The sequence below is a fragment of the Microtus pennsylvanicus genome, chromosome 12 (assembly GCF_037038515.1).
Source record: "Microtus pennsylvanicus isolate mMicPen1 chromosome 12, mMicPen1.hap1, whole genome shotgun sequence".
In the NCBI taxonomy this organism is placed as follows: domain Eukaryota; kingdom Metazoa; phylum Chordata; class Mammalia; order Rodentia; family Cricetidae; genus Microtus; species Microtus pennsylvanicus.
Genome location: NC_134590.1, coordinates 18006517 through 18020622, shown reverse-complemented (window position 1 = coordinate 18020622; position 14106 = coordinate 18006517). Strand labels below are relative to the sequence as shown.

The 14106-nt window shown below is 39.1% G+C and overlaps 1 protein-coding gene across 1 annotated transcript in view; it reads right to left on the bottom strand.

Annotated features, from left to right (window-relative positions):
• Positions 1-3428: 3428 nt before the first annotated feature.
• The window catches only part of LOC142832353 (transmembrane protease serine 11E), an 86931-nt gene continuing 76253 nt past the window's right edge, over positions 3429-14106 (bottom strand). The window contains exons 8-11 of the mRNA XM_075942789.1: positions 12765-12945; positions 11411-11670; positions 8683-8825; positions 3429-3590 (exon numbers count right to left, since the gene is read on the bottom strand). Coding sequence (XP_075798904.1) covers positions 3429-3590; positions 8683-8825; positions 11411-11670; positions 12765-12945 — 746 coding nt within the window. The remainder of the gene's footprint in view (positions 3591-8682; positions 8826-11410; positions 11671-12764; positions 12946-14106) is intronic.

Genomic DNA, 14106 nt, shown 5'->3' with positions numbered 1-14106 from the left:
TGTACTGACCACCTCATATAACATTTGAATGACTGTTATATTCTTGTTGTGACACAAATCTCTCCCTTTAAATGTTTTGTATAAGGAAAAGCTACATATATTTATCTAAGGAACATAACACTATCATAAAACTTAAACCTCTAAAATTTATCTTTAATTTAAATCTTTAAAAGTTAGTTTATAGAGATAGATTCTCAAATCATACAACATTAACTTTTAGTTTGGAAACCAAACTCCATAAATCTGCAAAATACTAATAGATGACTTAAATTAACATGAATTCAACTATAAATGTTTTCAAACATAAACTTTATTTTGTGGTTTTGAGACCAATCTACGGAATTTTGACTTTGGCTTTGGCTGTGTCTTGAAGACACAAATGTCTTTTACATTCAGATGGCATTACCACAGCTGTAGGGTGCCACCTAGAGGCTCAAACAAAAAGTATATTTTGGGAAACTGCTTTAAAGAGATCTTTAATTTTATTTTTTAGTTGTCTTCCTTTTCCTTCCTCTATGTCCTCCTATTTATACTTTCTTGCTTTCTTTTAAAATTCATTGTCTTTTTATCAACAATGTGTGTGTGTGTGTGTGTATATAGACATATTTCTGCATACATAAGTGCAATCTGCTTATCTGCTTAGCCTGTATAATGCTACTCTTCTGTGTCTTTTAACGACAGACCATTTGATTATTAGATAACCAGTTGGTACTCTCTTCTCTAAGGCCTGTTTCTCCTGCTCTCTCTATGTGTGTATGTCTGTGTTGGTGATGAGGGAAGGTGCCCATGGATGCCAGAGGTGTTGGATGCTCTGGAAGCTGGAGTTGCATCTATTGAGAGCTGTCCAATATGAGTGCTGGGAACCAAATGTCTGTCCTCTGGAAGAACAGTATGAGTCCTTAATCTTTGAGCATCTCTCCAGCCACATACATCCCTTTTTTTAAAAAATTTTTATTGCTTTATATACAATACCATTCAAAAATTTCAACTTCCTCCCCTCCTCCCATTTCCCTCCTTCTCCCCCACTCCCTCCTCCTCCAGTCCTAAGAGAGGGCAGGGTACCCTGCTCTGTGGGAAGTCCAAGGCCCTCACCCCTCCATCCAGGGTTAGGAAGGTATGCATCCAAATAGAATAGGATCTCAAAAAGCCAGTACATGCAGTAGAGACAAATCCCGGTGCCATTATCATTGGTTTCTCTTTTGGCCCCAATTGCCAGCCACATTCAGAGGGTCCATGTGCATCTCTTTTTAACAGGTCTTTGAAACCAATCTAACTTTAATAGTCTTAAATAGCTCTAAAGTTCATCATTTTCTGAACTTTCCCCACAAAAGTGTATTAAATAGAACAACAATAATTCCAAATATTAAACATTGACAATTCATGTCAGTTTTCATATCTTATTTTAGACAAGAAACTAAGCTGAGCCATAGTGGCACACGCCTTTAATCCCAGCACTCGGGAGGCAGAGACAGATGGATCTCTGTGAGTTCAAGGCCAGCCTGGTCTACAAGAGCTAGTTCCAGGACAGGCTTCAAAACTACAGAGAAACCCTGTCTCAAAAAACCAAAAAATAAATAAAATAAATAAATACCTAAATTTTATCAGTTGATAATTTGAATATTACTGGAGTTAATAGAAGTCAACATTTTTCCTGGTAACACTGGTATTGCGGGAGGTCCTTCCACTCCCTCAGCCAATAGCTGCTGAGATACCAGCCCATTGGGGCGTGGTCTCTCTCTCTTTAAAAAAGTGGCCACTTCCCTCTCCTCTCTTGTTTCCTGCTCCTCTTCTGGAGACTAAACTCCCTTCCTGATTGCACAGAGGGCTGTTGTCTGGGACGGTGATCTGTAAGTTTTTTCCCCCTTTAAATAAATACCATCTTATTAATCATAATTCCAAACTGGTGTGGGATTGTTTGTGATTTATGCCTTCATCACACTGGTTTTTTACAATGGCTAACCTATGGCACTATGTGATCCATTATATTTTTTATAGTCTGTATAGAATGAGGAGATGGTTGCTGAATGCTTTGGTGAAACCTTACGATGTCATAGACCATGGCATCAGTCCTAATTTCATTATGGTCTGTATCATATGGATCTAGAATATCTAACGGCTCAGTAATAATTCTTCAAACTGAAATCACAAAGAAGGCCAGCATCCGGCTTCTTCTCTTCAGTCTTGAAGCAAGTACTAACTCAGCACAATGTAGAGACAGCTTCCATGAGTCCTTCTCTGTGGTCTTATCCTAGATGAGTGGCATCTCAGCACCGACAGATGTTACAAGCCCACTTTTCATGCCCAGGCTGAAACTGACAGTAGAGGAAGCACATCTGCTTCATCTCAAAGTGGAAGACCAGTTCTTAGCTGCAATCATAGAGCCACTATTACACACCAGTATCTGAACCTGAATATTGGAAAGGGTTAGGGATAATCCCACCACACTTGTTAGTTTAGACTGAGTCTTTTTAGTTCTACTCAACTATATGACTATTTTACCACATAAGGTATGCCTTATTATTTTGAAATAAACTTATCATTTACCTTCAAACCCTTAAAGAATTTTCAGTAGATTTATTAGTAAGAGTCTACGCATCCTTCATTCCTTCATTAATTTTCATGCTATAGTGTCAAACAATTGATTTGTTTATTTCTCTGCTGATTGTATATAGACAGCCTCTGCATGTCAATTGCAAATGAATATTGTTTTCTTTGTTTTGTTCATAGCAAGCACATTACAAAGAGTTTGTATGATTATTGTAGTCACAGGAAACAATCATTCTCATGTTGCTCTTGCTAGGTATTTAGGAAGAAAATTAAACTATAAATTAGTTTCTCTGTTTCGTCTTCTTCTTCTCCAACATGGAATTTTAAGCAGTCTGTTGCTATAACTGCTTGCTGGTCTTTTCACTATGAATGTGATCATGTCCCACATTCTATTTTTAAAATCCCTAATGCTTTTCTGTACATTAAAAATGTATTTTTTTTCTTTTTCCACGTTATTTCCTTCCTTATCTTGCAGTTGAAAAGTAGAAATTTTCTGATATGAGAGAAGCTGGTGAAATGAAGTAAGGGTCACTTCAAGTTGTATATATGCCTGAGTACTTTTCAGAGGAAATCAAAATTTTGGCAACAGAAAACTTGTAGAAAATAAATGAGTGCAGGTTGGCAGAGTCCATCTGGCAGCAGCAAGATGCTCATGTGAGGACAGAGGTGGGGAGGAAACACACACTTCAGATTTTCAGTGTGACAGTTCACGTCCTCCTGACCATAAAGCTGGAGGGGAAACAGACACTTCAGATTCTTCCGTGTGATGATGGTTCAGGGCCTCCTGGTTGTAAGCTGCTTCTGCGGTTGTGTGACGCTAAGAGCGGCCTACAAAACTTCTATCTAAGAACATCCATTTCATCCCACTGGGTCTTTCTGCTTTAGATACCAGTGTTGGAAGTAATCCAGTCCCGGAAAGCAGTCACTCTAGTATAAACACCAGGCTTATTGGGTTGGCCACATTCATCTCCCCAGCTCACTATTCCAGCAAGGTACCAGATATCTCTAGCATCTGGAGCGACCAGTGGTCCTCCAGAGTCACCCTAAGGAAAAAGGAGAAATTGCTTATTTCAGATCACAAAGGCAGAATTTGTTATTGACCCAAGATAAACTATAACAAACATGGTGGTTTTCAAGTCCTCAGTGTTGTGGAATATTAGTTTAAGATATGTTACATCTGTTTATGTTGTGCAATATTTCCTTAATGATGAAAAGGTATGTTGCATTTTTTTAATGTTGTGTTTGTTTAACTCTGTAAAGCTGTTAATTTGCGTGCCTAAAACACCTGATTGGTTAAAATACCTAAAACAGCTATTGGCTGAATGGCCAATAGCTAGGCAGAAGAATAGGAGGGTTGCCAGGCAGAGAGAATAAAAAGGAGGAGAAATCAAAAAAAAAAAAGGAAAAGAGGACTGAGGACTGAGGAAAGGATAAGGAGAGGATTGCAGAGCCAGCCACAAAGCCACACAGCCAGCCATGGAATAAAAGGAAAGAAAGATATATAGAGAATAAACATAGGTAAAGAGAAACAGAATAATTTAAGTTAGAAAAGCTGTCTAGAAATAAGCCCAGGCTAAGGCTGGGTATTCATAAGTGAGAAAAAGTCTCTGTGTATTTACTTGAACGCTGGCTGGTGGATTCCCAAAGAGTAAAACACAAACCTACACCTCAGGGTGTTGAAATGCAGGGCAGCACAGCTCCCCACAGAAAGGCATTCTGCTGCCAGGAGAGCTGATTTGACCTCGAGTTTCCCAACACAAACAGAAAGTTTGTTTAGCTGAAAGAACTAGCTCTGAGGACTTAGCTGATGCATCTGGCCGGATCACTCCTTCTTAGGCCGCCTTCTTGTTAATATGGCCTAACTCACCAGAAAGTGCTGGATAGTTTATTGCTGATAAGGAGCACAGACATGAGCTTTGGAAATCCATAGAGCCCTTAACATTTGAGGCTGGAGAAGTGCTTCAGCTACTAAAAGAATGTATTGCTCTTCAGAGGACCCAAGTTTGGTTTCTGTTACTCACAACGCTCTGATCACAAATGCCCATAACTCCAGCTACAGGGGGATTCAACCCTTCTAGCCTCCAAAGGCAGCTACACTCACCTGCACAGACAGACAGACACACATATACACAGAATAAAAATAAAAAATAAGTTTTTAAAAATAGCTTTCACAGTCTTACTGAGTCTGAGATGGAAATTAAATCTAACTAGGAGACTAACAGCCTAAACTAACAGTTTGAATGGAAATGACTTTGAAGTTTGTGGACATTTGAGATTAAATTTGGGCAAGAGTTTAATTTGGAAGATGTGTCTTTGGGGAAGTCATTAAAGCAATGACAGCTAATTTTTTTAAGATGATTTATTTGAACAGGTATAGAGACAGAACAGAAAATTTCATATGTGACCTAAATCTTGATTTCTCAGTTATAGAGATTGCCAATAAGAAAAATGTTGTAGGGGCTGGAGAGATGGCTCAATGGTTAAGAGCATTGCCTGCTCTTCCAAAGGTCCTGAGTTCAATTTCCAGCAACCACATGGTGACTCACAACCATCTGTAATGAGGTCTGGTACCCTCTTCTGGCCTTCAGGCATATAAGCAGACAGAATATTTTATGCATAATAAATAAATAAATAAATAAATATTTTTTAAAAGAAAAAAGGAAAATGTTGTAGGGAGACTGCTTATGCAGTTCCTGGCCACCCAGACTCCCAAAATAATCACATAGAAAACTATATTATTAAAGTCACTGCTTGTCCAATCACTTTAAGCATATTGCTAGCTAGCTCTTACATCTTAATTTAACCCATTTACATTATTTTATATTTTACCACGAGGCTTGTGGCCTACCAGCAAGGTTCCAACTGGCAGCTTGGGTCTTTCCTCTCTTGCACCTACCTGGTGTCTCTCTGACTCAACCTTCTTTCTCCCAGAATTCAGTTTAGTTTTCCCTGGTTACCTATATTCTGCCCTGTGAAGGGCTAAGACAGTTTCTTTATTAGCCAATCGTATTCACAGCATACAGAGGGGAATCCCACATCAGAGAGATAACAAGAGGAGGAGCCAAAAATGAGTAGATGAAAAGGCAGGCAGGAATCAGCATGGAACATAATCATGGATCGGGGTCATGATTCAGGATCATGGAACCTGAAGAGAGACCATGTTTTGTAAAAGAGGAATTTGCCAAATAACACTCAGATGAGAAAAACCAGACCCAGTAAGAGCATTGTTTTAGGTTATTAATGATTTTGTGATATTAAAGCTGTACAGAGCCATACAGGTGGAGAAAACTGAGAGAGAATTCTGTCTAGATTGAAGTGTGCACATTTGGCAATCAAGCATCTTCCTGCTCTGTCCCTGTTTCTGAATGATCATAAAAGTACCTAGAGTATTGAATTCAAGCTAAAAATGCTTTAGTGAATGAGAATATTTGCAAATGTGGAAATGGCAAATCTTTCATTATTCGATTTCACCTTAGGAAGCTGATTTACAGAATAACCTTTGTTTGTTTAATCTATTGCCCCAGAAGCCATGATGACTAGCGAGGAGAAAACTAAACGCAATGAAATGAGTCCATTCTTGAGCTCTGGCCACAGGCATGCAGAAAGGTCAGCTCTATGAGAGAACTCAGTTCAACAAATTGAATGTGGCTAAATGACTGACCCAAGAATAAAGGCAGGAAAGGTCTGTCTGGTGTCATTGGTGATCAGCAGGGGTGGGAGTGATGGAGGTGGAACCCGGCAGTGTTCCCATGAAGTCAAGAGGAAAAATACGAAAAATAAGATCTTGAAAATCATACATATGTCTTTGTATAACTCTAAATTGCAACATGGAGAATAAGATGAAATTCAAATATGGGATTTAAAAAATATGCTAAACTTACTCTTTTAAAATTACAGAAGAAATTTGTAGGAAGGACATACCCAGTGAACCATTTAGCCCTCTCCAATATGTTGTCACTGGGGATTTTGAAGAAACCATTTGTGCACCTTATAAAAAGATACCTTTTCATACTGACCAAGACACTGATTTGGCAACACTAGACAGTTTATACTGGGGTGCAAACTCAGAGATGTCTGTAATTCAAACTAGGGTAGCATTCAGTTATCCTATCTTAGGCTAAATTTGCCTAAAGCAAACAATCAACTATGGATTCTAGAAATAAAACAAATATAAAAATATTGTGAAATGTAAGGTGAAGAAGCAAGTAGACTAACTCCAGACCCGAGGAGTAGTACAGCAGCAAATTGCTTTTCATGGTCTGATGTTTGAAGCTGGAAGAGTCACCAAGTTGCCAACCTCTGAACAGGTACAATTAAAAATTTAAATTTAAAGATCTCAAGAAAAAAACACCCTCTTTTTTTCCAGGCTAACAGATAGTTCAGCAAGCACTTTCTGCTCTTGCAGAGGACCTGGATACAAGAACCTAAATGCTTGCTCACAGTCATTCATAACTCTGGTAGTATCTCAGTGTTTGAGGTGAATGGTTGATAAAGAAGTAAAGAAAAATTCAGCAAAGAATGCCTAGACACAAATGACAATAAAATGAAAACCCTAGAACTTGAACTTAGTAATCCAATAACCAAAATTTAAAACACAATTCATTGGAGGAGCTTTGTGGAAGAAGGACAGCAAGGAGATAGTGACTAGAATCAGAATCAAAGAATTCACCTGAGCAAATAACAGAGAAAAGTAAAGTGGAAACAACAATGAAGACCAACTCATGAACCTCTGAGACTATAATCAGAAATGTAACATTAAAATCCCGGATGAAAGGGAAGGGAAAAGTTACTCAAAAAGGAATTAGAAGAAATCACAGCTGAAAATTCCAAGGCTAGAAAGGACATAAACCTATAGATGGAGAATAACTGAGCAAACTCCAAGATGAATAAGGGCAAGGAAATACATGGTAAGACAGGAAATCAAACCTCTGTAAAGACAAAAGAAAATCCTTGAAGACAAGAGAGACATCATAGAGTCATGTACAGCAAATCTGCTGGCTGTAGATTCTGTTCATCTCTCAAGGGGGCCATGATTCAAGGGCCCAAGAGAACTATCAGTCTCAAACTCTATATCAGGCAAAATTATTCTGCAGATATGATGGGAAAATAAAGGGTCTGACAGATAATAATAATAATACTGTCATCAATAGACCTCCATAAAAAATATGGTTACAGGAAGTTCCTAAAACAGAAAGGAAGGAAAGAGACATGAAAATCTTTGAGTAAACAGATTTTTTCTTCTCTACTTGAATACCTAACTTATGCTTAGAAATGAGGGACAACAGGAGAAGAAACTTAAACATTTATACTTACCAGTATTTAATAAAAAAGAATGGTAGAGGTTTTTAAAAAGTATGTTTTCTATTCTATACCCCATTGAAATGAATAAAATGTCAATAGCAGTAAACTGTAGTAAGGTATATATCACATAAACATATTTACACAAACAAGCTGGAGTAATTATGACTGCTTTTCTATAAATAAATAGTGAAGAGTAGTAGCAGAAAAAACAAATGGAATTCCAAAACAAGTAACTGTGTGATCTTACTTAACATTCTGAAAATAATAGGATTATAGAGATAGATAAAAATAGCAATTTTGTGATATTAGAGACAGCAGGAAAGGGCAAGAGCTTATTACCCAATATAGATCTTTAGAGTAATGGAATAGACTCCATCTTGACTGCAATGACAATTCCGTAAGTCTATCTTCGGCAACAAAATATCATATACCTAGACACATATTTTTGTACCACTGTCTGTTCTCCAGATTTTATATAACTTTATCTATCTACAGTTTTATTGTAGTTATATGACTGTAACCACTGAAGGAAACTGGGTAATGAGTACACTTGAGGCATGAAGGCTCAGAGGATAAAAGCATTCACCACCACGCAGTCCTGAAGCATGCATATGGAAGGAAAGAACCTGTTCCTACTAGTTGTCCTCTGGCCTCCATATGTACATTGTGCTACATGCATTCCCACACACCATACACACACAAAATAAAATAGCTTGTAGCACAACCTGTTTGAGACCTTCTGCAAAATCTATGCAACTCCCTGTGAGTCCATAGGTACTTCAAAATGGAAGGTGCATACATCACTGTCCAGTACGCTAGTAGGCAAGTCCATACCTGACATGCATCTTTCTCTCCTTTTAAGAAGCCAGCACACAACATCCTAGGCGTGATGGCACCATTGTAAGATTGAGGTTGATTGCAGGTTTGGGTATCTATGTAATCCACCTGGACTTGCCGAAGGCGATTCTGTGAAAATCCTGAGGAAAGACAGTCATCTTTATAACTACGAGTATTTTATAAACCTAAAAAAAAAACTCTGCTCTAATTATTAAATAAGATGGCAATATGCAAGTAGGTTGAGGAGTTGTGTTAAGAACAGTAATATTTTAAGGAATTCTCTCTACCTAGTTTAAATAAAATTTTCAGCGCCAAAGAAAAAGCTTTAAGTTGTTGAAGCACCATAAGATTTTGGTTGGGGAGAAGAACTGTATGATTTCCTAATCTTCACAATTAGGTATATAAACAATCCCTAAATTCTCACAGGGCTAACTGTCTAGTAGGAAATTCAGTAGCAAAATCCTACTGTGGTATCATATGCCAGAAACCCCAGTGCTGGGGAGGCAGGGACAGACGGAATCTGGAAGTTTACTGGCCACCAGTATAGTTGAAACAGCTAGCTGTAGGTTCAGTAAGACATCCTATCAAAAACACAAGTGACAGCTCATGCTGGCAAGAACGTGGAGCAAGTGGGACATGTCTTCATTGCTGGTAGTAGTGCAAACTTGTATAGCTACTATGGAAATCAATATAGCAGTTGGTTCCTCAGAAAACCAAGAATCAATACACCTCAAGATCTAATTGTTGTGGAGTAATAGTTTAAGATGAGTTGCTTTTGTTTATGCTGTGGTATATTTGTTTAATAATGCAAAGATGTATTGCATTCTTTTATGCTGCATTTGTTCAATTCTATAAAGCTTTGTTACTTTTCCTGCCTAAAACATTTGATTGGTCTAATAAGCAGCTGAACATCCAATAGGTAGGCAGGAGTAATGAGGGTTACAGAGCCTGAACTCGCCATCTTCTATACTCAGGCAAGACTTCCAGCAGTAGGACTAGGATATCGACCCATCCACAAAACCCTCACAGTACAATGTGTCCTGCAAGATGTGCAGGGCTAATAGTGGCACGGAACCTGGGGAAGTGACCAACAAATGACTGTTTCAACTTGAGACCCATGCCACAAGAGGAAACCCACACTACCATTGCCTGAATGGCTGGACAACTCAGAGATCAAAAATAGAACCAAACACAACTGGCAAAGAAAACTCAATGAAATAATTCCTAATGATAGTCTGCTATACTCATGCATTGGCGCCTACCCCAATTTTCATCAAACAGGCATCACCCAGCAGCTGATGGGAGTAGATGCAGAGACCCACAGCCAAACACTAGGAGGAGCTCAGGGACCCTGCAGAAGAGGGGGAGGAAGGATTGTAGGAGCCAGAAGAGTGGAGGACACCATGAGAACACAATGCACAGAATCAACTGAGTGGGGCTCAAAGGAGCTCACAGAGACTGAAGTGACAATCAGGGAGTCTGTCTTCTGCATATATGTTACAGTTGCATAGTGTGGTGTTCTTGTGGGCCTCCCACAGGGCTGTCTCTGGCTCTCTTAGCTGATCTTTGAACCCTTTTCCTCCAACTGTCACCTCATCCAGCCTTTATATGAGGACTTGTGCCTAGTCCTAATGTAATTTGTAATTTCATGTTCAGTTTCTATTCAATTTCTATCCCAGAGAAATCTTGGGGTTTTTTTTTGGTTTTTTGTTTGTTTGTTTGTTTGTTTTAATTTATTTATTTATTAAGGATTTCTGCCTCCTCCCCGCAACCGCCTCCTATTTCCCTCCCCCTCCCCCGATCAAGTCACCCTCCCTCATCTGCTCGATGAGCAATCAGGGTTCTCTGACCTGTGGGAAGCCCAAGGACCGCCCACCTCTATCCAGGACTCCTAAGGTGAGCATCCAAACTGCCTAGGCTCCCCCAAAGCCAGTACGTGCAGTAGGATCAAAAACCCACTGCGATTGTTCTTGAGTTCTCAGTATTCCTCATTGTCCTCTATGTTCAGCTAGTCCGGATTTGTCCCATGCTTTTTCAGACCCAGGCCAGCTGGCCTTGGTGAGTTCCCGATAGAACATCCCCATTGTCTCAGTGTGTGGGTGCACCCCTCGCGGTCCTGAGTTCCTTGCTCGTGCTCCGTCTCCTTCTGCTCCTGATTTGGACCTTGAGATTTCTGTCCCGTGTTTGTTTGTTTTTTTGAAAGAAATAGAGAAGAAGTGAATCTGGGGGAGAGGCAAGGTAGGCGGGCGCAGGAAGGTGAAGGGAGGGGAAACCCGTCAGGATGTAATGTACAAGAGAAGAATTTTTTAAAAAAGACACGTTGTCACTAAATAAATAAGGTGGATAAGGATGGGTAAAACATTCTGATATCATCCTCTGACCTATACACACACTCACATCAGAGAACACACCAAGCGTACAAACATACAGCCCCCTTCACACAGACTCATACCCTACAGGTACATACACTCATTAAAGAAAAAGGAATTCATTCGGTGTCCGGAAGGCACATTTGCTCCATTCCATAACTTACAGCACCTTCACAGTAACAGCAGTAAATAGAAGCTGAAGGCCAGAAAGAATGCATGCATCTTCTAAGTGACTTAAAGCCTGCTTTCTCCTGAATCCAATGAACAACCCTTTGTAATAACTCTCATTTTTTAAAATGCTTTGCAACTCCAAATTAGGTCACTATAACTTGATTTTTTTCCCTCCAGATGCTCACCATCATCTTGTATTGCTCCAAATCCTGTCACAAACATCTGCTGTCCAGGCTGGAACTCATGGTTTGCATCGGGGAGACAAACCTTGTGCACTGCATTTGTGCAGGGGACCGGCCTAGATAGCTCAGCGAGTGCAATGTCATAGTCATGAGATGGGTATTTGTATTTTTCATGGACAATTATCCTCCGCAGGCCAGTCCTCAGTTTTGGAGGTTGTATTGTTGCCCCAAAGGAAGCAGTCCAACTCGACGGATCCTTGTACCTACCGAAAAATAGTAGCAATAATAAATTCTAGCTTACCTTGATATCATTGTAATACTTTTTAAGGAATTTTTTATCTACAGGTATCAGTATAAAATTTTATTTTTTTAAGTTATAGTTTATATTAAAAGAAATAAACGCTGTCCCATCAGAAAACTGAGCTCTGGGTTCAAGCCAGGTACAAAAGGCACAAGAGTGTTTTTTCTAGGTTAGATGTCACACCAAGCATCATGGTACCCAGTGCGGATCCAGGTGCCCTTGCTGTAAGTGGCTAAAAGCAACACATAAAAGGAAATGCGTTCTACATGCCCTATATCCTCTTCCTGTGAGGATATATGTTCTGAGATCCTCAGAGATTACGTATAACTTTAAAAAGCATTACTACTGTGGGTATTGTCAATATTTTGATGTAATTTTGAAAAGTCAACATTCCTTCTAAAATAAATTAACGATTTAATTACAAAAATTTGAGTTTTGTTGTTGTTGTTTTGGGTTATTTTTTTGTTGTTTTTTGTTTGTTTGTTTTCGAGACAGGATTTCTCTGTGTATCTTTGATTGTCCTGGAACTTACTCTGTAGACCAAACTGGCCTCAAACTCACAGAAATCATCCTGCCTCTGCCTCTCTGGGTGCTGGGATTAAAGTCATGTGCCTTCACAGCCCAGCTTCAGTTATAAAATTTGCTACTTCCAACTTGCGTCACACTTCCTTATCTTCTTGGAACTTCGTCATAGGGATAAAAACTACCATCTGCCCAACTCTGGTACTTATTAAGATACTTAGTGACCATCAGTTCTTATCTTTGATAACAAGCTCAAAATTCAAATGTGGCTTAAAGGTCCTATGCTCTTTGACAAACTATCATAAATTTCTCAGTAAGTAACTACACCACAACAACGGCTGGCATCATTTTCATTTCCAGAGACTGTAAAATCTCCTACTAAGTATTCTGAGATTTCCACTGTTTTGTGATAAACAGTGTTGTTTTTTATTTGTGTCAAACCCACTTCTCTAAAGATTCATCACTTATTTCATGAATATATAATGAAAAGCCACGTCCTTCCCTTCTGCTCCATCCTCTAAGCTCAGGACTTACGTTCGGAAGCAGTGAGCAGCACTCACGAGCCATGTGTTGTTGATCAAAGTTGCTCCACAGCGATGGGACCCATCCAACTGCAGGCTGCTTTGCCATGGCCATTCTCCCTCCTCTGCTTGTGTCCCGCCAATGATCCTGAGGCTAGTCTGTGCTGTCGATTTATTCCGCCGTGTCCCACAACCTGCAGAGTAGACAGGAGACAGTAATTAGCAGTTGTTTAAGCGTCCCAATTTTCTTTTACTGTGTGATCCAAGAGATCAAACATTTTCTCAAGTTTTTAACAATATGTAAATAACATTTTATTTAGTCAACTCCTATCCATTTTGTGAGATCTAAATTCTACATTATTTATTTTGAAGTGACAATTTCTCTGCTTCCAAACTAAATTAATTGTGACTTCTTTCATGCTTCCTTCATGACAAGACTAATGATAGCATTTGCATATGTGTATACAAAGTGGTTTTGTTATTATTACTATCTTTGTTGTTCTTATTATTCCTCTGCATTGCTTACAATGGAGGTTTTTTTTCTCAGCCTGGGTACCACAGATGCTTAGAGTCATAAAAGTTTTAGTTACGAGTGACTATCCATGGTAGGGCTCCTGATTGAGACAAACTAGATGTCAGTAACATTCTCTTACATGATGGAGAGGCCAGAGTGGGGCACGATATCTTGCGCAATATCAAAGCCCTTGAGTGAAAACTGCTGTAGAACTATGTGGTCATGAATCAAGCACCTGGTAATATTAGAGTGTAAGCTGCTTTGGGCAGGCATATGTTACCCATTTTGCATCACTTTTGGCTAGCACAAAACCAGCACATCGTAGGTCCCTAATCATTACTGATGGCAAGAATATATGTCATTTAGACAATGGGATTATATTTTCGTTCTAGGCTTAGCAAACTTTATAAACTAATCAACATTCCAAGATTTTATTTTAATTTTTAATTACATTTATTTAATTAGTGTGTATGCATGCATGTATCTACTATTGTGTTTGTTAGCCAGAGAACAGCCTGAAGCTATTGGTCTCCTGCTTCCTCCATGTGAGTCCTAGGGATTGAATTCAGGTTGTCAGGCTTAGCAGCAAGCACCTTTATCTGCCAAGCCATCTCACCATCCCTCCTTCCATTAAAAAAAAAAAGAATGATAAATGTCCTCTTTCTTACCAGCTGGGTAACTTTTAAATATATTCTTTGAGCCACAGTGACTAGTCTGCTCTGAGAGCATGAAGGACTAGGTCTAGAATCAAGACCTTTACAATTTCATCATATTTTATTTCACCAAATATTCCACAAGTCCATGATTACTATTGTAAATGAGCAATATCAAGAATCGGGAT